At 40.5% G+C, this 26,930-nt stretch overlaps 1 protein-coding gene across 3 annotated transcripts; it reads right to left on the reverse strand.

The window, feature by feature from the left end:
- Positions 1–82: 82 nt before the first annotated feature.
- On the reverse strand, positions 83–26,930 carry NDP (norrin cystine knot growth factor NDP). 3 transcript variants are annotated; one of them, XM_074323609.2, is made up of 5 exons: positions 26,577–26,930; positions 12,648–12,729; positions 12,109–12,150; positions 11,774–11,966; positions 83–1,349 (listed from the first exon to the last, which is right to left on the reverse strand). In XM_074323609.2, exons 2-5 carry the CDS (start codon positions 12,704–12,706, stop codon positions 1,122–1,124), a joined length of 522 nt encoding a protein of 173 aa, XP_074179710.2. In that variant the 5' UTR covers positions 12,707–12,729; positions 26,577–26,930; the 3' UTR covers positions 83–1,121. The 3 variants fall into 3 exon arrangements, with proteins under 3 accessions (XP_074179710.2, XP_074179711.2, XP_019573756.1); XM_074323610.2 differs by lacking the exon at positions 12,648–12,729; XM_019718197.3 differs by lacking the exon at positions 12,648–12,729 and having other exon boundaries at positions 11,774–12,150; positions 26,577–26,902.

Raw genomic sequence — 26,930 nt, forward strand, 5'->3', positions numbered from 1 at the left:
CTCTTTTCCTGGAACCCCCTCCACATAGGGATACATCATAGTAGAATATTTAATAGGAAAAAACACACTCACACAGTCAAAATTTTGACAACAGTCTCTTTTTATTTCACAATATGGGAATAACTCAAATTTTAGTCTCAAAGACCAAAATATACTTGAACCAAATGTTCAGAAGATGAGCCAGGCCACCATTTTGGCAGCAAGTTTCACATGGACAAGTGGATGTTGGAGAACGATGCCCGCCACATGGCTAAAGCTATAGCACACCCACATATAGATTCATACTTGGTTGTTTAATTTGCATGCATGAGTATAGTGCATTCTCCATGCCACTAGTACATATATGCCTTTTTCAAAGTCAGTGCAGGATCCATATTTGTGCAGGTCTTTAAAAGTCTGCTCCCTTACAAAATTTTACAATAATTTTAATCCAAGAGAACCTTCAGGTGACAAATTCTTTATGCCGTCTTTACTTCCCAAAAGTCATTTCTGAGTAATAATTACAGCTATCAGGAGTTCCAGCATCACATAAAATAATCTGTTTGTTAGTTATTTGAACATCAGTTAGCTGGCTGTGAGTGAACCTGGCTAAACATATCCACATGCTTGGTGCTTGGAATTTGAAACTGGTAACCTTTAGCAGCAATGGCAACTTTAGATCAAATGAAAAGATAAACAAAAACCAGACGATATCCCAGAAAGAGTCACAATGTCCCAGAAAGAGTCGGGCTTTCCTGCTTTCCAAAGCGAATGCTTCCCTAATCTGCACCAAACAGTGAGAGCCTGACCCACTCTTGCCTGGGGGCCCATTTTTCCCACTAGTGCTGAATTGTTGGAAACCCAAACAACATTCAGCGCCAAGGGGAAAAAATGCCTGAATCTGAAAAGGAACTAAAAGAAATTTTACCAGGGAAAGGAGACAGGAATGGAAAACAAGTTCCCAGAGTATCTCTGTCAACAAGCATGTAGTCTTTATTACTAGAATATGCAGAATCCTGTGGGAATTGCTGCATCTTTTTTTTTTGCTTTAACTCTTTTCTTGCCAGTCCTTCCCTGGTTGGTTGAACTGCCTGGGCAAAGGGAGGAGGTTGTCCCATCCAGAAGCCACTCAGCAGCAGGTCTCAGGAGCCACACTCCTCACAGTGACATGAGAGGATGTACCGGTAGGTGGCTGTGAGTCTCATGCCCCCTGAGCAGCGCAGCCGCAATGCCTTCAGCTTGGAAGTCTGGGGCCGGCAGCAGTGACAGGAGGAGCGGAAGGGTTGCTTGAGGACAGTGCTGAAGGACACCAAGGGCTCGGAGCGTGATGCCTGGCTGCAGTGCCCCTCGCACCTGGCCAGAAGCACCATCTGGGGAGAGAAGAGAGGTGGTTACCATGTGGGGATGCTAAAACCTCAGCCAGGACCCACAACTTCCTTTAAAATGCACTAACATTCTTTGCCAATTCCTGCTGGATTAGACCAGTCACTCTCAACTCTGGGTGAACATTGGAACCACCTGGCAAAACTTGTTTTTAAAATGTCAGCAGCCAGGCCCCATCTTAGACCAACTGAGTTAAAATCTTTGAAGATAGGGCCAGGCTTTTGTTGTTTTCAAGGCTCCTTAGGTGATTCTGATCTGCACTGAGAGTTTAGAACAACTGGATGAAGCCCATCACCATGATGTGCAAAGAAGAACCAAAGGACAAAAGAAATTTCTTCACACAGGTGGCAGTCTACCATTGGCCCAATGCCCATTCTACCAGTCTCAAAATGCAGAAAGTCATTCCAAATTAAAATGAGGGAATAAAGAATAACTACAGAAACAAAAATGAATTCGTTATGTGCAAGAACTTGCTAAACAACAGGAATATGGTTTCTAAAGAAAAAAAAAGGGTAACCAGAGTGATACTTAGGAAACAATATTGCAGACACTATAACTTATAACAAGAGCATGAAATAGAAACAGGGTACATTTGGGGCCTTAGAATGACACTTCTTGGCTGATACATTGATGGATCCTGAGATTTGTACAATCACGTCTTCAGAGTCATTTAACTCATTCTAACCATCTCCATTTCCAAACATAGGTTAAGATGATAATAAAGCTTGAGCTGAAGTAACAGAGGCTATGTTCTTTGCAGTGGCTCTTAATGTGGCATTAGTAAACAGACTTCTTTAAGAATCTAATACAAACTACCAAAGTTAACCCCAGAACAATGGATACAAGCACATACTCAACATTTTGCACACAGCTTTAGGGGATGGAGCAGAGGCTCATTTATGTACCTCACACATAAATCTTGGTCTCCTGGGAATGGCAGTCATGGATGGGATAAGATGTGTAGCTTGATTCATTAAGCTATACAACCCTATGTGGTGGGTCACCGAGGGTAAGGGGAACCTGAGATTATTGGTCCATGTTTATGTGAGAGGGTCTTGCTAGGTGAATTTCATATTAAGTGATGGAGAAAAAGTTGCCCTATAATTCCAGAACCAACAATAAGAACATAAAAAGTGGAACTATTCGAATGAAAGACACACACACACACACAACCATTTGACATTTACTTCATGATATTTTAGGAATTAGCAGTTGTTATTAAAAACTCACCAGCTATTAGCTGACATTATCCTATAGGACAGAATTAAACACCTAAGGATTAAAAGAAGGAAATGGCCTTCCCGACTTGCCAAAATGAAGAGAACGTGACTTCTGGTAATTATAGATCATTAACATCACTACCTGAGAAGATACTGGGATGAATCCAACAATCTCTTAGCAACCAACAAAAGAATATGAGATACTAGGAAAAAACCAGCAGGGCTTGGTGAAGATAAGCTGAACTAGACCTACTGATTTATTTTCCCTGATAGATCACAGAGGCAGAGAGAAAACGGTAACTGTAAGGTGTTCTGATGTCATTATAGCTTTGATTCTATCCTGCATGCTCTTCACATTGATAGGTGAAGCAAACATGATCTGAAATAGGTTTTGAGATTATGCCATAGGTCAGTAGTACATGGGCCAGTCGTCAGTGTCCACCCCATCCTTCTAATAAGAGAGAGAGTCCAAGGTCTTCTGAAGTCCCTTCTCTACATACCTACCAGTACATAGGAAGAGCTCCTTGACATCTCGCTTTGGAATAGTGTTCAATTTGCTCATCTCTAATGTGGATCATCGATTAGGCAGATTAACAAATTATTCAAAGAATCACCTCCCAAAATGGACTCTTTAGAGATCCAGCTTCAGTCTGGATGGATATAGCCAATCTGTGCCAGCAGACTTAATTAAGCAGAGCGAAGACATGGTGGTACGTCATCCCCAAATGATACACGTACATGTGCACCAAATATCAGCACTGTCTGTAAAATGACCAAGTAGTAATGTAGGGCAATTTGTACAAGAACTAACCTGATAGTGATTTCACCAAAAGTTTTCAGAGTTTCAATGTCCACCTTCAGCTCATTCTGAAGGACAACAACTCCAGCACTGAAGACTCTGGGGCCACCTCCCATCGGCCCCTCTCCCTCAGGAGCTGGACTTTATGGGCAAGGAGAATGTACTGATATGTACAATAAACACCTTCAGTGACTGTCCCCAGCCTTCAGAATAAAACCCCAAATACTGAACAGGCATTAAGTCGCTCCATGACCTGGATTTCACATGTCTTTCCAGTCTTTCTTACAGCTGTTCTCATTCTTATCACCCATTCCCTATTCTGACCAAACTTAATTAATTACTAGTCCATTGAACTATCCTGAATTTCCCTGCCCCTTGCCATTGCTCATGTCTTTCTTCTCTCTGGAATGCTCTTTAAATCCTCCTTAATGAAATCCCAGCTATCCTCCTTTGTCAGATTCAAATGCTCTCTCCTTGAAGAAGAGACTATGAAACAATTATCAGGCCCTTGATGTTCTCAACACACACATGCAAATCCCCTCTCTGGAAGATTCCCAGTATATAGATCTCACCTCAAGGCTTAAAACTATATTAAAATCTGGCTGTGTGTTTTTTATGTATGTTGGATACATAAAAGTGGGGAGTTTGGAAGATAAGATCCATAAATGAGTGTCGTTACGGAAAGGAAGGGATTAATAGTTGCTCTCCAGGTTCACTCTTAATATTCCACATTTTAGTCTCTGCCATGCCTCACTTGTGCTACAGATTTAATGAACATTTTCTGACCTCTTCCAGACCAGAGCTTCTCAAACTATAATATCCATGTAAATCATCTAAGGAATCTTGTTAAAATGTAGAATGTGATTGAGCAGTTCTAAATGAGGCCAGAGGTTCTGCATTTCTCATAAGATTCTGGTTGATGGTACTACTGGGCTAACATCCACACTTTGACTAGCAGGCTCTGGACCTGTTAAAGTTTGAGAGACTCTGCTCCAGATGAATCACTAGATAGTGATCATTAAGCTAATAATAATAATGGCAGCTAAAATTTATTGAGTGCTTACATTTAATCTCATTTAATCTTCCACAATTTTTTGCTAAAGGTGCTGCATATTATTATCTGTACTATTGTTACAGAAGAGAAAACTGAGGCTTAAAGTGTTTAAGTAACTTGCTCAGACTCATATCTGGTAAAAGACAGAGCAGGAATCAAACCCATGTCTGTCTAAAACCAAACCCCTGTTCTAAATTACTTTAATATCCTGCCTACTGAGATAAGATGTTTTCCTGAGGCATGTGCCAACTCATACCCTTCTTTAATGTACTTTGATCTGCCTCTGGGAGCTGTAACTATAGCATAACAATACAAGTCTGATCTTTTTCTTATGGGCTTCTTGGGACACATTACCACCACCTCCAAGCTTATGCAGGGCTAAATCTTCCATGGGCCATGGCAATCCTAAATAATAACTCCTCCACTGTCAAGACCCTCATTCACCTCCATCTTCCAGTGATTTGGGGACTCCCAAGGACTCCCAGCAATTCACTGGACAGTACCACACACTCTCTAACTCCTAACCAATTTATCAAATTAGGAATGGAGCTTCTTTTGTCAAAGAACCCACATGGGGCTCCGCTGTTAGACAGTGGGTTCAACAGTTAGTTATAACTCATAAGACCTTCTATTGACACCACACAGCCTAGGAGGGTGACATATACATGTTATCTGCTTTACATCCAGTTAAATTTTTGCTATCTTATGTCTCCCAAACAAGTGGTCTGATGCTAGGAAGCTAGGCAACTCCTACAGCAGCCCCTTTGTATCCTCCCCACCTTGGAGTCACTTGGCTCCACCTGGATGTGAAAGCCAATTTCTTCCAATAGGAACAGAGCTGCCAGGTTCAGCGTGTTTGCTCAAGGATGGGCACCTTCATGTGCTAGTCTGATTTCTATATGCTGAGGCTAAAAGTAATAAAAAGATCTTTGGATAATAATAAATAGTAAAGATGATGATATATAACATGTATTGAATGTTTATTAGGTTCCAGGCACTGCCAAGCCCTTCATATGCAACTTAATTCTTAATAACCATTTCAAAAGGGAAAGTCTCCCCATTTTACAAATTAAGAAATTAAAATGTAGAGGGTAAGTTACTAGCCTGAAGTCACATAGCTGTACAATTCAGGGTCAAGCTTCCAAACTGAGACAGCCTGATTCCTGAACCTTTCCTCCTAACCAACGTGCTGTACTATAGGCCATGACAATCAGCCTGTTAAGCCTTCAGTTTTCATAAGATGCTCAAGTTCATCAAGGGTAAGTTCAGGCTATATTGTGAGGGTTGTAGCCAGCTGTGACTTCTGGGTCCAGACCAAAGATTGCACTGGAGTCTTCAGGCCCCTGCTCTCTCTCGTGACCTACCATAGTTCTTGGACAGTTATGTCTTTTCTGCAATACACAACTATTTTCTGAATAACAGATGGTTTTCATCACCCTTTGTTGAAAGACTCTTACCATCACCAAAGTCACTTTCCTCTCCTGTCATGTGGAACCCCCATGAATTCCTGACTCAGGCCATGACTAACTAGATGTCTCCATCAGTATCAGAATAATATTTTGCCTTTTTCTCAGCAGTGAGCACTGTGAGGTTCTTATTCCATGACAACCCTTGAAGCACTCCCTTTCTCCTTAGCAACAAGATTTATCTATGATTCTCGCATTTCTTCCCTCACCAACACCCTCAACAAACGACTGTTTAACTCTCATCTCCAGGGATCCAGATCAACCTCCAAAGGGTCCATGCCAGGCTGAGGGCATCAGTAAAATTGCAACCAGGGGAATGAAGCAGTGTGTTGGGGGAAGGGGCATGGTGATGGCGAGAGCTTTGATAGGGTGGTTGGCAACTCTGCAAACTCCAACTGGAATCTGGTCCCTTCACTCTGGCCACAACTCAAACGGACATTAAGAGGCATTTGCACACAGAACACTTCCCTTATCTCTCTCCCCCATGTACTCGTAAGCATTATAAGGGCCAAAACTTTGACTTTTTTTGTGCCTCCAGTACTTACCACAGTGTCTACACATAGTAGGCATTCAGTACACATTTGTCCCTTTTTTAAAAATTAAGTCATATTTGCAACAACATAGATGGACCTAGAGGGTATTGTGCTAAATGCAATAAGTCAGACAGAGAAAGACAAATGCCATATAATTTCACTTATATGTGGAATCTAAATAACAAAATAAATGAACAAATAAAGCAGAAACAAACTCACAGATAAAGATAATATTTTGATGGTTGCCAGATGGGAGGGGGTGGGGGGATGGGTGAGAAAGGTGAAAGGATTAAGAAGCACAAATTGGTAGTTACAAGATAGTCATGAGGATGTAAAGTACAGTATGGGGAATATAGTCAATAATATTGTAAAAACTATGTATAGTGTCAGGTGGGTACTAGACTTATCAGGGGGATCACTTCATAAATTATATAAATGCCTAGCCACTATGCTGTACACCTGAAAATAATATAAAGTAAACATTGAATGTCAACTATAATTTTTAAAAAATAGTCACAGGGATATAAATACAGCATAGGGAATATACTCAATAATATTGTAATAACTATGTACAATGTTAGATAGGTAATAGACTTATTGGTGTTATCACTTTATGAGGTATATAAATGTCTAATTACTATGTTGTCTTGTACACCTGAAACTAATAAAAAAAGAAAAGAACCATCGAAAAATATATATCATCAATAATATTGTATTAACTATGTATGGTGTCAAATGGGTACTAGATTTATTGTGGTGATCATTTCGTATGTTTTATAAATGTCTAATCACTAGGTTGTACACCTGAAATTAATATAACATTGTATGTCCATTGTAATTAAAAAATTTTAAAATTATTTTAAAAATTAAGTCATATGTCCCCAGTAGTTAATTGTGCTATAAACTTAATGTTACCGACTCCCTCATTTCCGCTACCAGGTTGGTGCAAAAGCAATTGCGGTTTTTGCAATTGTTTGTAACCTTTTAAACCACAATGATTTTTGCACCAGCCCAATACCACAATCTGAGCTTCATGGGCAGAAGAAGGAGATGGCTTGGAGATCCTAACCACTCCTTCCCAAGCCCGAGGCTCAGCCCTTGACATACCAAGTCGCTTTTCCTCTGGAAATATTCCCAGATTCATCCTCCAAACCCTCTTCCTCCTTCTCTTTTGTTGCAGCTCCTGTGGCCCTTCACAGTTCAGACAACCATGTCATGGTTCCACGCCCCTGGCCTGGGGCCACCATCTCCCACTCCTCACCTGCCCCACCAACTCACTTTCTCAACCCCGGTTCCTGAAAACCTCTCCCTGGCCTTAATCCAGAAGTCACCCCTTTCCAGTCCTTCTTTCCTCTGCTCACCTGGGAAGGGAGGTCAGACAGCAGGATCTATTTCTCTTTGACTTTTATCCCCCTTCTTAGCACCCAGCACAGTGGCTTACATTTTCTTTGCTCTTCTGCACGCTCCCCCCACACTTGCCAAGTTTCTGTGTTCAACAAGAACCTCAATGAGGTTCATTTTCCTAATCCGTTAAGGCTATAGGAGATCCCAACAGTTATTGAGATCACAGTAGTGACTAAAATAGAAAAGTGAGTCTGAACACCTGTCCAGTTTATAACTTCATCATCAAGATCATAGTATCACTTATTAATGTCTATTATATGTTGGATACTATGCTGGATGCCTTACAAATATTATCATCAATACCCATGCCCACACCTTTAGATAGACATCAATAGCTCTATTTTACATGGGAAGAAATTGAGGCACCAAAGAATTACTTCACTTCCCCCAAAGTCACCCGTTTGGCAAACTGCTGAGCTAGAAGTTGAAACCAGATCTCTCCCACTTCAAAGTCTGGAATGCTTCAGTTCCCTTAAAGATTCCTCAGACAGCTCATTTACACGAATCACTGACATTTTGCCTATTTGTTCTACAGCCTTTACTCACTTAGAATTTCAGGGAAGATTGTAAATGAACCTGCCACTACCAAAATCTTTTGTACCTAATCCTAGGAGATGTCACCAACGAAAGCCACCAGGCATATCCTAATCAGTGGCAACACTGACCTCCTTGGTGGACCGCTGTTGTCAGTCTTTTCTGCCTAACTCCATCTCAGTTCTTTCCTGAATTGCTAAGAGATGGGTGACAGGCCCCGAGGGCTGGTCAGCTGCAAGTTAAGGGGCTAGGGAGAACAGGCAGTTTCATGGAAGGCTCCCAGAGTAGAAATCATACTTTCCAACACATCAGAAGTTGGAGCCTAAACTTCAAAGTAGTGGCTTCTGCATTGTACTTGCATTCCTCCAATATGAAAATCCAAGTAAACAGTTGAAAGATGAATGCTCCAAGGCAGATATTGCCACTCCTGGGCTACATGACATTGGGCAATCTACGTAATATTTCTTTCAGGTTTCAGTTTTCCTTGCCAGTAAAATGGGAATGATAATGCCTTCAATCACAGGTTTGTTAGCAATGATTAGATTATATAGTATGAGTTGCCTAACACATACTAGGTGCTCAAGCAGGTGGCCTCCCTTCCCTGAGCCTGGATCACAAGTCCCCTTCATCTGACTTCCTAAGGCCAGCCACTGGATAAATGCAAGTCAGGAAACATTAGCAATTGAAAGGTAAACAGTAGGCATGTGTCTAGTAAATAACAGCTTTTGAACATGTTGGGGGAAAATTTTTGCAGAGAGGAAAAATCAACCCTAGTCTCCTCTTTGTAAAAACCCCCATTGTGTGTTTTCTAGACAGAGGCTAAATGCTTTACCACAAGTCTAGAAAGACAAACAATTTTGTTAAATGAGACCTATTAGGGAGAATAACAGTTTGAATCTGTGAAAGTTAAGAACTATACAATGATTCAAAATGAAAAACAGTTTTTGTTCCTGGATAAAGAAAATTTAATCCAGGAAAGGTCTGGATAGTTGAGATTCTGCCAGGCATGTTTTATGGCCAAAGAAGAAAGATTCATAATTACAAGCACCGTGTACATTAAAACTATTGCTATATTTGGAATACTTTGGGATGTTTGAAAACAGATTATTCCCATGGAATTACAAACATTTCCCTTACTATAACAATTTTGCCCTATTTACCATGGCATTCTGGAAGAAACAGAGGTGGACAAAGGTAGACTAAAGGTTATTTCCTTCATGCTCAAGCACTGTGCGTTTGTGGGGTTTGAGCTCATGCCATCTCTTCTTTGACCTTCGCTTAATTAATGTGATAATTGCTAAGTGCTCCTCCATCATTTCACCAAATCTTTCCAGATTTTTCTTTCATTTTTGGAGATGCTCCTGTTCCTCTGTTCTTTCTTATTATAACAATGACACTTTCTTTGAAATAATTTTAATTCTTTTTTTTTTTAAAGAATCATGATTATGAAAGACAACTCAACAGAGGGAGAAATCATCCATGGAATAAGAAATACTAAATCGTAGCTAGTGTTATCTGGGGGTGGGTGGGGGAGGAGATGCTAATAATTGCTCCAGTCAATTTTTAAGCAATCACAGTTGTAAAAACATGTCCCACCTTTTTTCTCAATTTGTTTTAGCTTTTTTTTTCCTAAGAAGGGATTGCAGTTTTGTAAAAATTTAAGTTTATCTCTTTACTCTTTTTTTAGGTCTACAAGTACAAATAAGAGACAGAAAGTTTTTCTTAAGTACAAGCAGGACTTTGGGACAAATATCATTTGTGCTGTTTGGTAACACTTAACTCTCTACTTGTCGCAATCTTTCTCCTTAGGTCTATTTTTTCCCACAGTCATAGATCTTACTAATACAATGGTTACAGTGGTTTCACTCAAATTCTGATCCTCTTAAACTAAAACAAGCCATCATCATTGAGCTATAATCAGAGAAATTATGGAAATTTTAAAGGCAGACAGAAGTTGTAATGTTTTTAAATAGAGGGTAGAGAGATTAACTTATATGGTCTTAATTCTAGTGGTTGGTATTACAAAAACTTCTTATACTGGTAATTTAAAAAATACTTACCAGGTGAGAATGTTTAGGTGGTTTTAGTCTCAGGACTAAAAGTGAAAATCTCTGAGGTTGGCCTAAATAAATTCTTATTTACCAAATGTGAGCAAATTTCATTCATGTGACTGTTTGGGAGCAGTGACAGTCATGAGAATTCTCAGTCTGAGTCTGTTGTTCCCTACTATGTATGTCTCTTCTGAGTGGTCCATGTGGCTGGTCACTCTTGGTGGCCTTTTAAGCATGTGTGGGGACAGAGCCCCAGAGAGCAGTTTCCAGGCTCTCGGCCTCCCATAGAAAGGTGCTGGCTCAGGTAGTAGATGGCCATCAGCTGTGACTAGTTGGCCATCGGCTGTTACCGGTTAGCCATTAGCCACTGATATAACTGCCGCGGCTAAGCTAGCAAGGTGGTGTAGTGGCGTGGCATGGTGGAGTGTGGATAACGGATTGCAGAGAGGTGGATTACAGCTAGCAAGTGAGATTGGTTGGCAGAGACAAGTGGATGGCGGGTTGCGAATAGTGTGGCTCCTGCCTCCTGTGTCTCCAACCCAGCCGCAAGGGAGACTATAGTGGTATAACTCCCCTACCTATGGCTCCGTGGGTGTTCCTTTTTGGCCTCACCATATGCTGCATTCTTATGTGGGGAGCGGGACTAGAGATCCTGCATGACACCCTGCATGACAGCATGGTATTCCTTCCTACACCTTGTCACAACACTGAAACATCACTTACATCAGTTGCCTGTGCAAAAAAATACAACCTATTACAAACAAGAATGATTTGGATAATCAATGTAAAAATGATCAAATTGCCATTTACCTTTTCAAATTATTTTAGCATAAACATGGAAGGTAAAGAAACGCTTGGACTACGAGGCCAATGACCATCTCTTTCATCAGGAAACTCTTTGAAGAGCCCTGCAAGAAGTACGTTTCACTGCCCAACCGTATTTCTTGCATTCCCTTCCTCTTTACTGTTGATGGAGGTAGAAGGCCTTACGATAACTTGTAGACTCCATTCTGCTCATAAATTTCACAACCAGGAATGAAATACACCCCTCCAACCTGTGTTTAGCATCAATTTTATTGTAAGAAACTTCCAGCCTTTCCTACTGACTTTGAGCAACCTGAAAAGAGAGAAGCTGACAGCGTGTGTACATGGTCAACTAGGCAGCTTTGCTGACAAAAGTGCAAAGCATGGTGGGAAACCCTAAAAGCATGATTCTCCCACAAGCCCTATGGGACAGCCGTGTAGCTCAAGTTTGGGCTATCATCATAGTTCTCCATCCCCTGACAAAGGAATACAGCTTCTCTCCTGTTTCTAGAAGTAATGCTACCCTCACAGAGATCTTGGTCTTACCTTTGAGCTACACTTGTACAATGGGTGACTGATAGAATCGACATAGTGGTGCCTCATGCAGCGTCGAGGGTCCGAGTCCATCATGAACGAGCTGTCTGTTTTGCTGTCTGTATCTCCCATTAGTGCCAGCAGGGAGAGCATAGAAAAGGATGCAGCTAGTACATGATTTCTCATTGTTGTAAGGAAAAACTTCCTAAGAGGAACAGCAGAGGGAGGCAGAGGACTAAAAATCGGAATGCCTTCACCTAGGATCCAGTTCCTTTCAAGGAAAGGGCAGGATCTGGCTGAAGCTCTCTGTTTGTCATTGTCCTTTGTATGTCGGAGTTTTGTCTTACTTTTTGTATTTGCAATCCATCATCACTGTATCTTCTGCACAGCTGGAACGAAAACAGAAATTATTTTCCCCAGAAACATTTACCCAGAAAAACTAATGGAACCCAGGAGATATTGAGTAGAATTTTTCCGTGTCATTTCCACTAGAGAATATTGGTTTCTAGAGTGTCATTAGCATAAACTGTCATCCATTCTACCCACCCCTCCATAGCTTATGCTGCATATTTATAACCGTTTAGATGTGGAAACAGTGGTTTAATGGAAGCACATGTTGATTTTAATTGCTGGAGTCCATGTTGCTGGGAGCAAGAATAATTTGAACCCATGGTGAAGATTAAACATGTGGTTCTGGCCACAGCATAGCTGAATTGGGTGGCCTCATCCTTATCCCTGGCTGGTTGTGGTCTATTCAGTTCCTCAGTAAGCTTTGGTGTCAACATCATCTTATAGGGATAGAGAGGAGAAAGGTTAGCACTAATGAACACAGGCAATGTCCCATGGGAAGGAAATACATTTTCCAAGTCCATACCCACCCACTTACCTAGTTTTCCACTTCTGTGCTCTGGGTTCATCCTGTTTTTGTTTTAAGCCCCATGCCATCCAGCATCAGTGACAAACTACATCTGAAATACACATTATGCTAACCAGCCTCTGGTGTGATGAAGGCAATACATGTATTTGCCAACACAGTCACGCATATCTGCAGTCTTTATAGCCTGAACACATGGTATAATTTGAAAAAGTAAGTGATCATTAGAGCAGAGACTTACCATTAACATGGGATCGTGCTATAGTGGTTTTCCTGAAATTTGCTTTGTTCTTTTAACCATATATCTCTTAAACAAAGGACTGAGTCCAGAGATCTCCCCAAATCACCTCACTAACCCCCCAGGCATGGCCAATACTCATGCTTTTTATCATGGTGGAAGACAGAAAGTATAAAAATATTTTCAAACATTTAGGAAAATTAGAAGGAACCCAATATTATATCCAAAACAAAAGGAACATAATAATTAAAGCTTCAGAAAAACTTTCAAAGGTATTTCAGATAAAAGTTTGATTTTTGTTCACAGTACAACATTGTTTTTTAAACTTCCTACTCATGGACAATCTGAATAAACAGAGCAAAGTATTGATAAGATCAAGATTAGAAGTTCAAGACCATACAAGTTAATTAGTTTTGCTCTAACAGAGTGGCCCTAGACCAACTTAGCCTCAGTTAGCTGTCTTATGAGTGTGGGGCAGGGGATCCCAAGTGGAAGAGCATGTGTGACATAGGGCTGTTTCAGAGCACAGCATCCCTGGCAACGGCAAAACTTCAGCATGTGTGTTTCAGGGAAGTCCTGTAAATCAAAGAAAGGGCAGGGACCAGTAATGAGGGGACCCACCTAGACTCCAACACTGCAATTAATTAGCTGGAGGACCTTGAACAGATCATCTAAACTGTTCCAGCCCCAATTTCCTCATCTGTAGAGTAGGGGAGTTGGAAAAGATGGCATCTATGGTTCCCTCTTGCTCTAAAATGCCACCATCTAATAAGATCATCTTTTCATACAAATTTGCACCACTTTCTTTTATGTGCATGCTAATGGCAACACCTCATTAAAATTTATCAAACCTGAGCCTAAAGCTCCAATTCGGCAAAGGATGCAGAGAGCATTTTTTGGTTTTCTTTTCAGCTGCATATTCTAGGTTTTTCTATACACATTACACTGAAACTCATCAACTTCAAAGAGCTTCATAAGGGTTCCATGTTCAGAGAATGCAATATTACTGACCATTTCCTGAGTTTCAATATGACTATATTATCCCAAGTGGTTATTTGTATCTTTGAAGCCTTAATTAGTCTCAGAAAGAGAATTTATTAAATTTCTCCTTTCACCACTCCAGTCTGCAGATATTCCCCTCAGGAGTCAATAGCAAAAGGATGAAGGGAAAAGCAGACATTTCAGTCCTGGCCTTCCCTCCCCACTGCCAGCAACTTCTCTTTAGAGCCATGATCAGGAGGTATGGTTAAATGAGCAGAGCAAATGACAGAAAAACATGTATAGCATAATGGTAAAAAAACAAGCAACAACATTAACAACAAAGCCTTACATATGTGTATAGATGGTTGTATCTGTTGGCATTTGCATTTTCTCCACAGGAAAGGAAATATAAAAATACAAAGAGCCCTTAAACATAAAAGACGGGCATCCTTGGTCATCTAAGAGAAGTGAAAATTAAAGTTCTTTGATATACTTTGTTCAACCAATCAGATCTACAAAAATTCCAAAGTCATGCACCATGTTGGCAAGGCTGTGAGAAACAGACCCATTTTGGAGACAGTACAGTATAAATTGGTACAAATTCTGTAGAGGCCAGTTTGTCAATATCTATTAAAATTGCAAATGTATATAACTTAGACCCAGCAATTCCACTCTGAGAATTATCTTACATGTAAGATCATGCAAGCATATGGTTATTCACTATAGCATTGGTTGTCATAGCATAAAATACAGCACAAAATATCCATCAGTAGGTGGACTTGTTAAATATATTATACTACATTCATACAATGGAATACTATGCCACCATATAAAGAAAAATACAGAAACTACTGATACAAATAGTTACCTGTGGGGCATGGTACGGAGGACAAACATGGGAGAAAAACTTTTCACTGTATACCTTTTTGTATTTGTAGATTTTTGAGCTAGTGAATGTATATGTATCCAAATTTTAATTTAAAAAAATAATTATTTCTTTCTTCAAAGCTTGGTTTAAAAATTGCAATTACATTAATGGATATTTAATGTCTGTGCTTGTTTGAGTAGTTTAATAGTATTATATTTTTATTTCTTATAAATGTGGGAAAATGTGCATTCTTTTCTTGGTCAAATATTCTTCCAGATGGACCATTTACTTCTTATGCACTACTGCCACCTCATAGCAATATCCTGAATTGCAAGCTCAGTTCTTTTTTTTTCTTGAAAGGTGAATAAAATACTTCTGCAAGCAAATATTATGAGGTTCATACTGATGAAGACCAACCAACAAACAAGACAAACAAACACATAAACAACAACTCATAGACACAGACAACAGTATAGGGGTTACCAGATGGAAAGGGGGGTGGGAGGAGATAGGAAAGCGTTAAGGGATCAACTATATATTAGTGACAGGAGTTGTTAGGCTTTGGGAAGTGAACACACAAGGCAATATACAGATGATATATTATAGAATTGTATACTTGAAACCTATATAATTTTATTAACCAATGTCACCCCAATAAATTTAATTTAAAAAATGCTAACCATAAAAAAAGACGTAGTTGCTCTCACACAAAATGTAACTTTATTACCTGATTTTCTCTTTAAAGATGGTAAGCTGAACCCAGAAGTAATAGTAAAGGTAAAGTAGAAAAGAACAACAGAGGAAATGTTGCTTCACCACTAACAAGATATAGATTTTTCATTTGAACACACTCACAAAGCATGATACCTTTTTTCAGTTTTTATGTCGAACTCTGAAATTAGAATGCAAGCAACAATGTAAATATGCCACAGAACTCACAGAACCTCAAGACATAAAGGTAAGATTCTTACAACATAACATTAGGATTTTTGCCTTAAGTGTTCAAATTGAATGATTCGACACTGTTGTGTTGAAGAAGAAATAAACATAATGCTCAAGAAAAGTGATGTTCAGTCAAGTTGTCCTGACTTTGTGTTGCTTGGGGTATGCATATGGGAGAATGTGCCCAGGGAAGTGCTCACAAAGAAGAAAATCAGGACTGAAGGAAATTTACATCACTTGAGATCCCAGCTTTATGGCAGCCTGGGGTTATCTATGTCTGTCTGTCTTATAGGAGCTTCTGTCATTTTTCTCAAAATTAAATTAATTTGTTTGCTTTCATTTTTTTAAAGCCTCATAGCATAAAACCAAGTGCTGCCTATCAAGACTTAGAACCCCAGCCTAGCCAATGATGGATTGAATGGGAGAATGATTCTCTTGCTGAACTCAGTAGAACCCAGAGGCTGCTCTGTGCTCTGGGTACAGTCTCTGAGACATGGACTTGGCTAGTGTACAGAGCCCACATTCTAATAGCTCCAATGTGGAGCCTCTGCCGAGAGGAGAGGCACGTAGGCTGGCGTGCCCGACTTTGGAGCTACCCTCCAAACGATACCAGTGGAAAAGAACAACTGGTGCCCAGATTTCCCCACCTGTCATCCTAAGCGAAATAATATAGCAGAGCTTACAGTGGGCCCAGCCTCCTGGGTGAGAGATGGTGTTGTGTCCACAGATCAGTTCATTCTTGGGCTGACCTTCTGCCTGGCAGAGGGTAAAGTGCTGGTTTCATGCAAAGTTAGTCCAATAACAGGCTAAGACAAATGACATACGCCAAGAATGGCCTTATTCTTGCCTTGCTTGCCAGGCAAGGGACGGCAGTGTTCCAGTATCCGTATTTACCTCCTGGTCTGTTTTCAGTACTAATATATATATATATATATATATATATATATATATATATATATATATATATATATATATTGCTTCCCGTGGCTTGTTTCAACAAGTATTTATTTAAAACACATTCATTGAGCACCTATGCGTCTCCTTTTGCTCTAGGAGATGAGTTAAGGGTCAGGGAAAATAATAGGTCTTATCCTAATTCATTCTTCCAGCTCACTGCATCCACCAGCAAAGAGTCTTGACCTGTTGTTTTCCTGGATCATTTTTTTTAACACATTGATAAACTCCCTTAACATCTAATTCATACCCGATATGCACTGCATCATTTCTAAAAATATTAAGTTAAGCAGATAGAATATACTGACTATGGAATGACATCAATTTAATGCAGAATTATTTGACATTTACTATAATTTTAAAAAATCATGTCAGAAAAAAAGTCATATCAGGCACCAGTAAGGTAAAGAGGGCAGAACATAGAGCCTCTCTCAAAGGAATTGCCAAAAGATATATATATATATATCTTAAATCCTTGATTATATATATACATATATATGTATATATATTTATATATATTCTATATATTATATATAAATATAAAATATACATATTATCTATATTTATATATAAAATCAAGGATTTAAGTGTGGAAGAATGCTTGCTACTAGATAACACTTCATACTAGGATTAGAAAAGCAAGAGACTCAAGGTCTAATCAGAGAGTGTAAAGTGCTAAGTAGCCCCTTCCCAGGAACTCAAAGAATTCCAATTGTATCTAGTCAACTAGATGCCTTGGGGAATAAGTCAGATGCCTCTTCCCAAGGCACTTAATTTATAAACTGTAAACAGCATGTTGGATTTTATAAGGCATCCTGTGCGCTCAATGAATAGGTTTTGACATTATTCCTATCTGGCAGCACATCAGTAGCAGTCAAGAAGCCAAGCCTGGGCTGACCCAGAGGCAGTGGTACTGGCTACAAATGCTGCCAGGCCTCCACCCTGCTAGCCCCAGGTATCTCCAAGGATGGAGAACGATAAGGCCAGTGGGGAAGGAACAGCTCCTGCCCTGTCATCTCGCAGTGTCTATACTACAATCAGGTGCAGGAGCATGTGAGATAGTGCCTGCTCCCATTATGCCACCTTACAAGAGAGAAGATGACATCCTTGTGGATAAACAACAGTCCTCAGGTCTGGGATAGGGCTCTGTGTTCTCCCAACCTGCATTACTAGCCAAAAATGGCCACACTCGACAGTGGGGGCGATAGAAGGAGAAAAGAGATGGGATATGCAAAAGGAAAGGAGAAATATAGCTCAGGAAAGAAGCAATAAATCACAATCCTGGGGTAAACAGGGGTGCAAAAAAGGGCTGGGACTAGAAGTAATTTCTGGGGATGAGCCAACTCTCAAGTGGACTCACCTGTGTGTGCATGTGCCTGTCCTTGAATTAAATAAATTTATTATCTGGGAGGAACTAGTGTGGGAGGAATCAACCTTGAGACTGGCTGAAACTTAAAATCCGGATTTTCAGGAAATCCAGAGGAGCCTCTCATTGTTATCCAAACTCTCATTTACCTACTGCCTTCATCTTTTCCTCTCCAAACCTATTTCTAGCCTATGTTGTTAGTGTCTCATGTCCCAGCGTTTTGCATTCATTTGTCAGAAATATTGGATAACTATTCCACTACATTCTGAAACCTAAAGAGCGTTCTATTGTTGCCTGATCTGAGGAGCCTCAAGTTCTGAGTCCTACCTTCCCATCATCGGCTGTGCAATCTTGAACAAGTCAATTACCTTCTCTGAGACTCAGTTTCCTCATCTACAAAATGAATGGATTGGTCTAGATGCTTCTGTGGTTCTACCTATTCCTAACATTCTCTAACTATATCCAAACTTCTCAAAGTATAGCACCTGCTTTGGGGCTACATAGTCCCTAAAGCAATCCGAAAGAAAGAGTTCCTTCCTTACTCAAGAAGTTAATGATTGTAGAAAAGTCCAAACAAGTTCTAATGTGATGTCTGAGGCAACACTGAAGGCCAAGCTACAAGAATTTGTCCCTTGATGAGACCATATTGGTGGCCTGAAATAAAAATAGCCCTTAATACTCAATGTGGTTTATAAATTAATAATGTTGTTAATAATGGGAAGCAGTTAGTGAGGATATTTCACAAGTTTCTATTTCTCTTAAAGCTGTCTTAAAATTTGCAGTGTTTTTTTTTTTTTTCCAGTCTCCACCAAATGGGGAGATAAGAAATGCAAATAATTGTCAGTCATGCTAGAATTAAACTTATTTTGTGTGATGATGATATAGGCTGAGTTCAACCCTCTTGCACCTTTCCTACAAATTACTCATTTCTAAACTGAGCTTGAGCCACAGATCCTCATGCCTTAATGGTTCCATCTGTGACACTCTGGATCAGGATAGAAGAGGAAAATTGGTCAGAAGAGTTGTCTTCTCTGCAGATGTAAAATGAATAAGGTCCTAGTGGTCAAGAACAAGGCACTCTGCTAAGTAAAGTATCTATGGAAACTTTGTGCTAGGGGAGGTACGTTTCTGAAGTCCTGGGCTGGGACTTGGGTAATAAAAGAATTGCTCATTGTGTATGGCTGGGCTTCTATAGTTTCTATGGAAAGACTCATTCTGAGTTCTTAAGAGTTGACATCACTAACTGACTTTTAGAATGCAAACCTTGCATAAATTGGAAACGACCAGGTCTAATTATCTACGTGTCAAAAATCATGAAGCTTTTTCCTCCAGGAGTCTGGATTATTTCTGTAAATCTAGCAAGCCCACTAAAAGCTGTGACTGACATGGTGATGAGTTGTCAGAAATGCTTAAGTGTGGCCTTTATGTGGTGCCACAAATCAACAATAACCCCAAACATGGAGTCCTTTTCCATCCCTTCATCAATAAGGAATAAAAATAGGTCGGGGGGGGGGGGAGGAAGCTACAGAAGAAGTAGCAGAAGAGGAGGAAAGATTTTTTTTTTGATGTTCAAAATCTGCCACTGCCCTTTCAATGATTTCGAATAGCACAATTTCAGAAACGGAAGGTTCTCTTCATTTCATGTGAAGAATGAGACACATTCTAACCACTCAGCTTGAGTAAAAAACTTTGGAGAGAAAACAGGAGAGTTCTAAGATACCCAACTCAGGGGACTCATGAATGCACTCTCTCCCTGTAGAAAAGGAAAGGTGGCCAGGTGTTCTGGGGACTGTGGTGCTGACGTAATTTGACACCTGTTCTGCCACTGGACTGCTAGTTGTGGTATGGCCTTAGGAGAAGAGAGAGGACCAATGTTAGCTCAGGGTACAGGCTCCTGTTTACCCTGGAGCCAAATAAGTATGTTGGCTTTTCTTCAAAGTGTCCAGCAAAGTGTTTCCAAAACTGCATTTGAATCTCCTCACCCGCAACAACATTTTGAAATGGTGAGTGGTGATCTCACCTAACAGCTGTAGAGCCCTTAGTTAGAAATGGGGCATAAACAATAGGAGCAGCTCAGTCTTTCCATTCCCCATTCAATTTGCCTTTTCTGCCCAATGATGAGATTTGAATTCTGAATTCAATCCTATTGCAATCTGTAACACTTGTGGATGCAGACCTATGTCAAAGGGGCAAGGTTAAAATAATATCACTTAAAACTATGTTTCACTATATTGCTAATAGTGCTGAATTTCTTGGGCTGTTGGTTTTTTGTTTGTATTTTTTAATATAATTAATTTTTTACTTGTGACAAAATATACATAACATAAAATTTACTATTTTAACCACTTTGTAAGTATACAGTTCAGTGTCATTAAATACATTCATATTGGGATGCAAACACTGCCACCATCCATCTCCAGAACTTTTTTAATCTTCCCAAACGGAAACTCTGTACCCATTAAGCACATTTTGTTTGTATTTTGCTTTGTTTAAACCACACACACTACAGCTACATCTTATGCTTGCCAGTTCTCCTGTAACAATTCTGTTTTGCTGCCTTTAGATTTCAAACCTCAAAAGAAAAAATTTAAATTCTGAAAAGGAGTAATGTCTCATAATTTGGAGGAAAATCACAGAAACGTATCAAATCTTAAAATATCACCTTGTGTTCAAAAGAAAAATTGGACTTTGATTAAGGATTGGATTTGTTTTATTCTTCCCATCCATTATAGGCATGTGTGCCTACATTTTACTTAGAGTTGAAGATGGGGGATTTTTTTTTCCACTTAAAAAGTTGACCTCCTTTTCCAATGTCACATAAAGAAGGCATCTTCAGGGTTCAAACCCCTCTTCTTAGGAGGGAGTAAATAAAATTAAGGGAAGCTTTCCTTTCTGAAATTGGGCAATTTGAAAATCTTCAGTGGCAGATTTTGAACATCAAAAATCATCCTTTTTCCTCTCTTTTGTTACTTCTCCTGTGACCTGCTCTCTTCTTATTTTTATTCCCTATTTATGAAAGAATGGAAAGAGACTCCATGTTTAGGGCTATTGTTGGTTTGTGGCACCACAGAAAGGTCACCCCTGAACATTTTCTGACAACTCATCAACTTTCTTGAATGTATTAACCTGTTGCCCTTTCATTTTTAAAGGATATTGCAATTGGTTGGATCACAGCTTAAAAGAAAAAGTTGGGATTGAGCCAGGCCTTGGAAGAGAGAAAATTGTCTGAAAAATTCTTAGCTTTTGTAGAAAAACAAAAAGGAAAACATATCTACTGAAAATTTTATAGAACCCAGTTTAAAGCGACAAGTCGATGTTCATGTGCAGATTTTGACATGAGGCTGAAATGGACCCCAAGTGGATGAATTCCTGATTATAAGCACTGGGATATATCGCCAACTGGAGTTACCCATTCTTTGAATTTTCTGAGTCAGCACTCTTTCTAACAAGAAAGTAGTTGTTCCAGACTCTGAACCCTACCCAGGGTGTGACATTCTGACTATTGAAAATGGGTCTAGGGGTATGACTCTCAGCGATATATGCTCACCCATCAGACTCTGAGACCCTCTGATGAAGGGGACAGTAAGCATGAATGACACCAAGAAAACTATTGCCAGGCACACGCAAAAAAGCTTTGCAGATGTGAGGGCAGCTGGCACCAGAAATAATGCCATCGGCACAATCTTCGTCAAAAACTCAAATGTGTGGGCATGTGAATTTGCAGCATGCAACCTGCACAGACAAGCCAGCAGTCATTTCAGTACCAGCTTATCCCACCCCGCTGCACACACATAGGGGTTTCAAAAGGATTCCCCACTTCTTTGTTTTCTCTTGGAATCAAACACAGAGCTTCATGGTTGCTGATCTGACGGGTGAGGAGTGGGTACTACCAGCTGGAATGTTGCCACTGGCAGGGGCAGACAGGAAAATAGGAATGCTCTTAATGTCCTCCCAAAGAAAACCTTTGATGGACAAAAGAGTGGTTGTATTTTTACCCTCTCCCTTCATGCTGCCAGGCGTCTTTAAATAGATCCTCTAGCCTAGGGACTTGTATGGAATAATTCATATTAAATCCCAAGAAGTGGCAGAGGAGGGGAGTTGGTTCTTTCTTCTTTCTTTTCTTTTCTTTTCTTCTTATTTTCTTTTTGTTGTTTTTGTTTGTTTGTTTCCTTCTTGTCGAGCTAACAGGAAAAGACTAGTTTTAATTCAGCTGTGTTATTTTTGTTGCTTTTGGGTTTCTTAATGAATTTTAGCTAATTTGGAAAATACTACCAAAGCCCAAGGAAAATAAAAGGAATAGGAAGCTGCATTGTAGATTGCTCTTTAATACCTTTTGGTCCCAAGGACATTAGCGGCATCTTTTAAGGATTCTGCACAGAGGGGTTACATGAGTCTCTTAAATGGGAATGTCTAATTTAAAAGTCCAGTTCCTTCTATTTGCAACTCATAAACCAATCTGTTATTCTGTTTTTAAGAGAAAGAAAAAGGAAAAGTCCTCCCCATCTCCCCAGCCCCATGCATTTTTAGTTCAACTCAACCCAGGATCCATTTCTCCCCTATCCCTTTTGTCAAAGGGGTTTCATAAAGACATTCAGGCCTATGCTAGCCAAATTAAAAGTCCTGTCTCTCCTTCTTTTTCCTTGGGAAGAGAAGGATGTGAGAAAGACAGAGAAAGGGGGTGGAACAAGGCTCAAGGATCCAGGGAGCTTTGTTTCAAGTCACTTGCCCCTCCCTCTGAAAGAGAGAATAACCACATTTCTCATAATGTAGGCCGAAGTGCATCCAGGCGTTCCCATAGCACTCCTACCCCCAAGCCTTTGCCGGAGATGTGCACGTTACTGTGATGGTATGCTCGTCCCTGCCAGTCCAAGTCACTCCTGCTCCCGGCAGCCTAAAGGGCAGCAGAGCCATGTGGCTGCTCCTCTCTATGAGTGGGTTCAGGCTCAAGGCTCCAAAAAGCCCCCCAATCCTATCAGCCCAGCAGAGCTGCTGCCAAGAATGACATCCTGGGAATACTATGGAGACGGGGAGACCTCATGGGCTGTTGGCCCTGGATGGAACAGGACCCAGGCTGTCTGGAAAACAGGCAGAGCAAAGGGCAAGCTCACAATGGAAGGAGCTCAGGCGAAGAGAAAAGAGGCGGGGTGGGAGTGGTGGAGAGCAAAAGAAAAGAAAGGCCACATGCCACCCAGGAAGATTCCAGGGAGGGCGGGAGGAGGTGGTGGAGGAAGGACTTGCAGGAAACAAGTACCCAGACATGGCACTGCCAGTCTATCTAGATTCTTTTCTGAATTAGATTATGCGAAAGAAAGAGGGGAAATATATAGCCTGCCAGCTGTTCAAAGGCTTACAACCTTGCTTTTATTGTCCGGGTAAGTTGGTGAGGTGGGGCATCAGAGGAATTCCAAACATACCATCCCAGAGAAATTTTAATATGTTCCACAGTGTCATACACGAAGAGGAAATGACAGCTGATCAAGGCTAGCACAGGCCACAGCAATCTGGGCTCTGGAGCTCACCCACCCTGACATGGCCTAGCTTCCCTCTGCTTTTCGTACTTCTCAGTCCTTCCACCTGCCTCTCCATCCCTTCTCCTCCTACTGGCCCAGTTAGAGAGTCTGGACAAAGTAGCAGTAACTGACTGTCATGGGAAGAGGTGAGGATGAACTGGAAGGCTGCTGGCCAAGAAGCTGAGGGCTGGCTAGGGTGAGTCAGGCACCCCAGGGAGTCAGAGGCATTTTAATCCAACCACGGGTATTATCTGCTGATAAGGACCAAATCAAGGACCCTGGTGATCCTGTCTTCAGGATTTTGTATTCTTTTTTTCTTTTTCCAGTAACCTACCCATGTCAGAAAGCAGGAGACTGGATTATCTGAAAGCAACAATGTGTGTGGCTCTGACAGAGACCTGGGTATGAGGAACAACTTCCAGCAACTTTTTCCCAGAGGCCTCTTGAATTTAGGCCAGACCCAGAGGTCATTGGTTTCGATCCTGGGGGTGGGATAAGCAAGAGAGGAAGATAGTGACTGCATCTTCCTCTGTACTTGTTTCTAATTCAATGATTCATGAAGAGGCCCTAATGTGAGCTGCTGACATCACGGGCAGCCATCCCTGATAAAGATAGCATGTGGTCCTTTCTAAAGGGTGTTCAAGGGACTAGAGAAAAGATGAACTGCCGTTTTTCCAGGTTTCTTCTACCCAGGCAGGAAAGATCCTGGCCATGTTAGCTATGCAAGTGACGTGTACCCAGGATCCAGTGATAAAGGCCTAAGGCGAACCCCTTAATCATAAATGGAAAGAAAATCCATTGATAAGTGACAATCATTTCAAGTAAATCTGGCTACTAGCAGATATTTTAAATAATGCCTTATAATAAGCAAGTCATTGCCCAGTTTACCCATTGGCAAAGTCCATTTCAGTTCCAAAATCTAACTGGAGATAGCATACACTGAGAATTAGGGCATGAGACAATGTCTCATTCACCATTGTATCCATCAGGACTAGCATAGTTTATTTAAAAAAAAAAGAATGATGGAATGAATAATTAACCAATAAGAATAATAGTACTTGAACTGTGAGTTCTGAAAATGGAGTAAAAATTGCCAGCCACCATTGATGGCTATAATTCTGAGAAACTCACCACATTTTTCAAGGTCCCAGGAAAATAAATGAGTTGGAAATTGTTAAATGTATTGAAAAATGATTTATTTTTCCCTTGACATTGTCATTGGAACTCATATTAAGATTGAAAACTCCACAGGCGTGTTTCCATCTGTGAGTGTCAGCTGCTTGGTACACAGTCATCCAAAAAGCCTCAACCAGTTCTCCCTTTACCTGAACCAAATGTGTTTTAAAATAAATGATGCAAAACATTACATTTTGTGTTCAGACAGTCTTATATAATAATCTGAATAACAGTTTAAGAAAACTGTTTTGATTCAGTTAAATGCCTTGTTGACAGCAGCAGTTTTTGAAAAAGAAAATCACTGTAAAATTGTATAGCAATAGAATCCATAGCATGATCTTAGGCTTTCTCAAAGAGTGAATATCCCAAAGTTGTAAATTAGCTCATCCAAAAGCTAGATTTTCTTTCAACAATGTTTGTTAGGCTAATTATTAGAGAAAATCAGAAAGGTTCCCACATAAACCATGTCTCCACTCCACAATAAAAACTGATCGATCGAACCCTAAAGTTACTTCCAGAAGCCAGATGGGTGAGAAGAAAATGGGCAGATATCTGCTTTTAGTCTAAACACACAATCGAGAAACATCTGCAGTCCCCGCTGTATTTGGTTGACACCCACAATTAACACTGCATTTTAGGCATCTCTATGTTTTCAAATGCACCTGGTATTTAGTATTATGTGTTGGAGCAATTTTCCCATGCCAGCTCATTGTAATTAAAATACACTAATATTAGAAATGAAAAGGACATGTTTCGCAGCATCCATATCTGTTATTAATGACAGTTGCAAAGAATAGAATGTGGGACTCCCATCTTGCCAAATAGATTCCTTTCCTGCACCTGAATCTCAGTAGAGAAAGGAGTCTGCCTCTTTCATGTAGGTTTTTCTGGGCTCCTTGATTACAATGAGCCTCAGTTACAGGGCATTCTGAGTCATTAATATTCTGCACACAGTCAAACTTCCAGTCCCCCAAGAAAGAGTTATGCTCAGGCCTCCTGCAGCCCAATTGTTCATTTAAAGAGAGAACTTATATTCAGGAGCTTGAAAGAATCCTCCAAATTTTCCTCAGGTAGGATTCATTCTTACACGTCCTGGTCCCTGTGCTGCTGAGAGCATCCTTTCCAGGTCTCTGCTTAGACAGCGTAGCATAGGTCCTGCTGCAGGAACAAGCTGACTACTAAAAATAACCCTTTGCAATAAGGCCAAGGCAAACAGCATGCATTTCCTCAGACTTTTTGCCCAATCAAAATCATATTGTCAACCCATCCTCCTCTCTCCCCAGTGCTCCTGACTGCATCTATGGAAGCAAAGTCCTTGCACGTTTGGAGAAGAGCGCAAAGGAACAAGATTCCTGCAAAGCATGACACAGAAAGCTAGAAATAAATGTTGCCTATTGTTTGAAGTCATCCTAAGCACTCCGACAGAGCCCTGGCAGCACATCAGCAGCATACATAAGTAGTAATAAAAGTAAACAGTGCGCTTTTAAACTCGCAGGCTTGCCCGCGTTAATAGTGCCCCCATTGTAAGAGGGATGAGGGCGGTGGGGAAGATACTGGGGTTTCGGGAATCCATGTCGGCTTCTCAGTCTCCTTTCACAGGGTCAAATATAAGAACCATTACAAAGTTACATCTAACTACACAGAGAGTTTGAAAATCAAATCTCTAAGTCAAACCAAAAGAGATTTTCCAGCCTCTCTGTAAGGCTCTCCTGCTCTGTCACAGACTTCAAAGACACGTTCATTTAAAAAACACAATGCTAGCATGCTACAGATTAATGCAAATTAAATTAATGCAAATTTAAGTGGTATTTAAAGGTTGTCTCTTTGTCTGAGAGGAGGATGAAACGCTCGGTTTGGAAAGAAGTAATTTCCTAGGCAAGCCGTCAGCGCTTGTTTTCCTGCTTACCTTGGGGGAAACGCAGGGCTCCTTTCAGACTTTTCTGAGAGCTAGAAAGAGGTCCTGTTACTTCCAAATGCTTTTGTTCTTCTGTCCCTCTGTCACATGGCTTGCCTTTTATATTTGCAACACACAAAAGTTAGGACTGTTGTTTAAGCGACACAGGGAGAGAGAGAGAGGGAGAGAGAGAGGAAGAGAGAGAGAGAGAGAGAATGTCAAATGGAAAAGTGCCATTGCAGTCATATATCAATCAGGCATGCGGCCGCAGCAGCGCACTAGCAAATGGGAATGCCACGGAAATGTGAGGCGCTCGTTATCGGGGACTCACAGCCGCTGCCCACTGCTCGGCTCCCTTCCATGGAG

The sequence above is a fragment of the Rhinolophus sinicus genome, chromosome 18 (assembly GCF_057876585.1).
Source record: "Rhinolophus sinicus isolate RSI-liver-muscle chromosome 18, RSI-T2T, whole genome shotgun sequence".
NCBI lineage: Eukaryota > Metazoa > Chordata > Mammalia > Chiroptera > Rhinolophidae > Rhinolophus > Rhinolophus sinicus.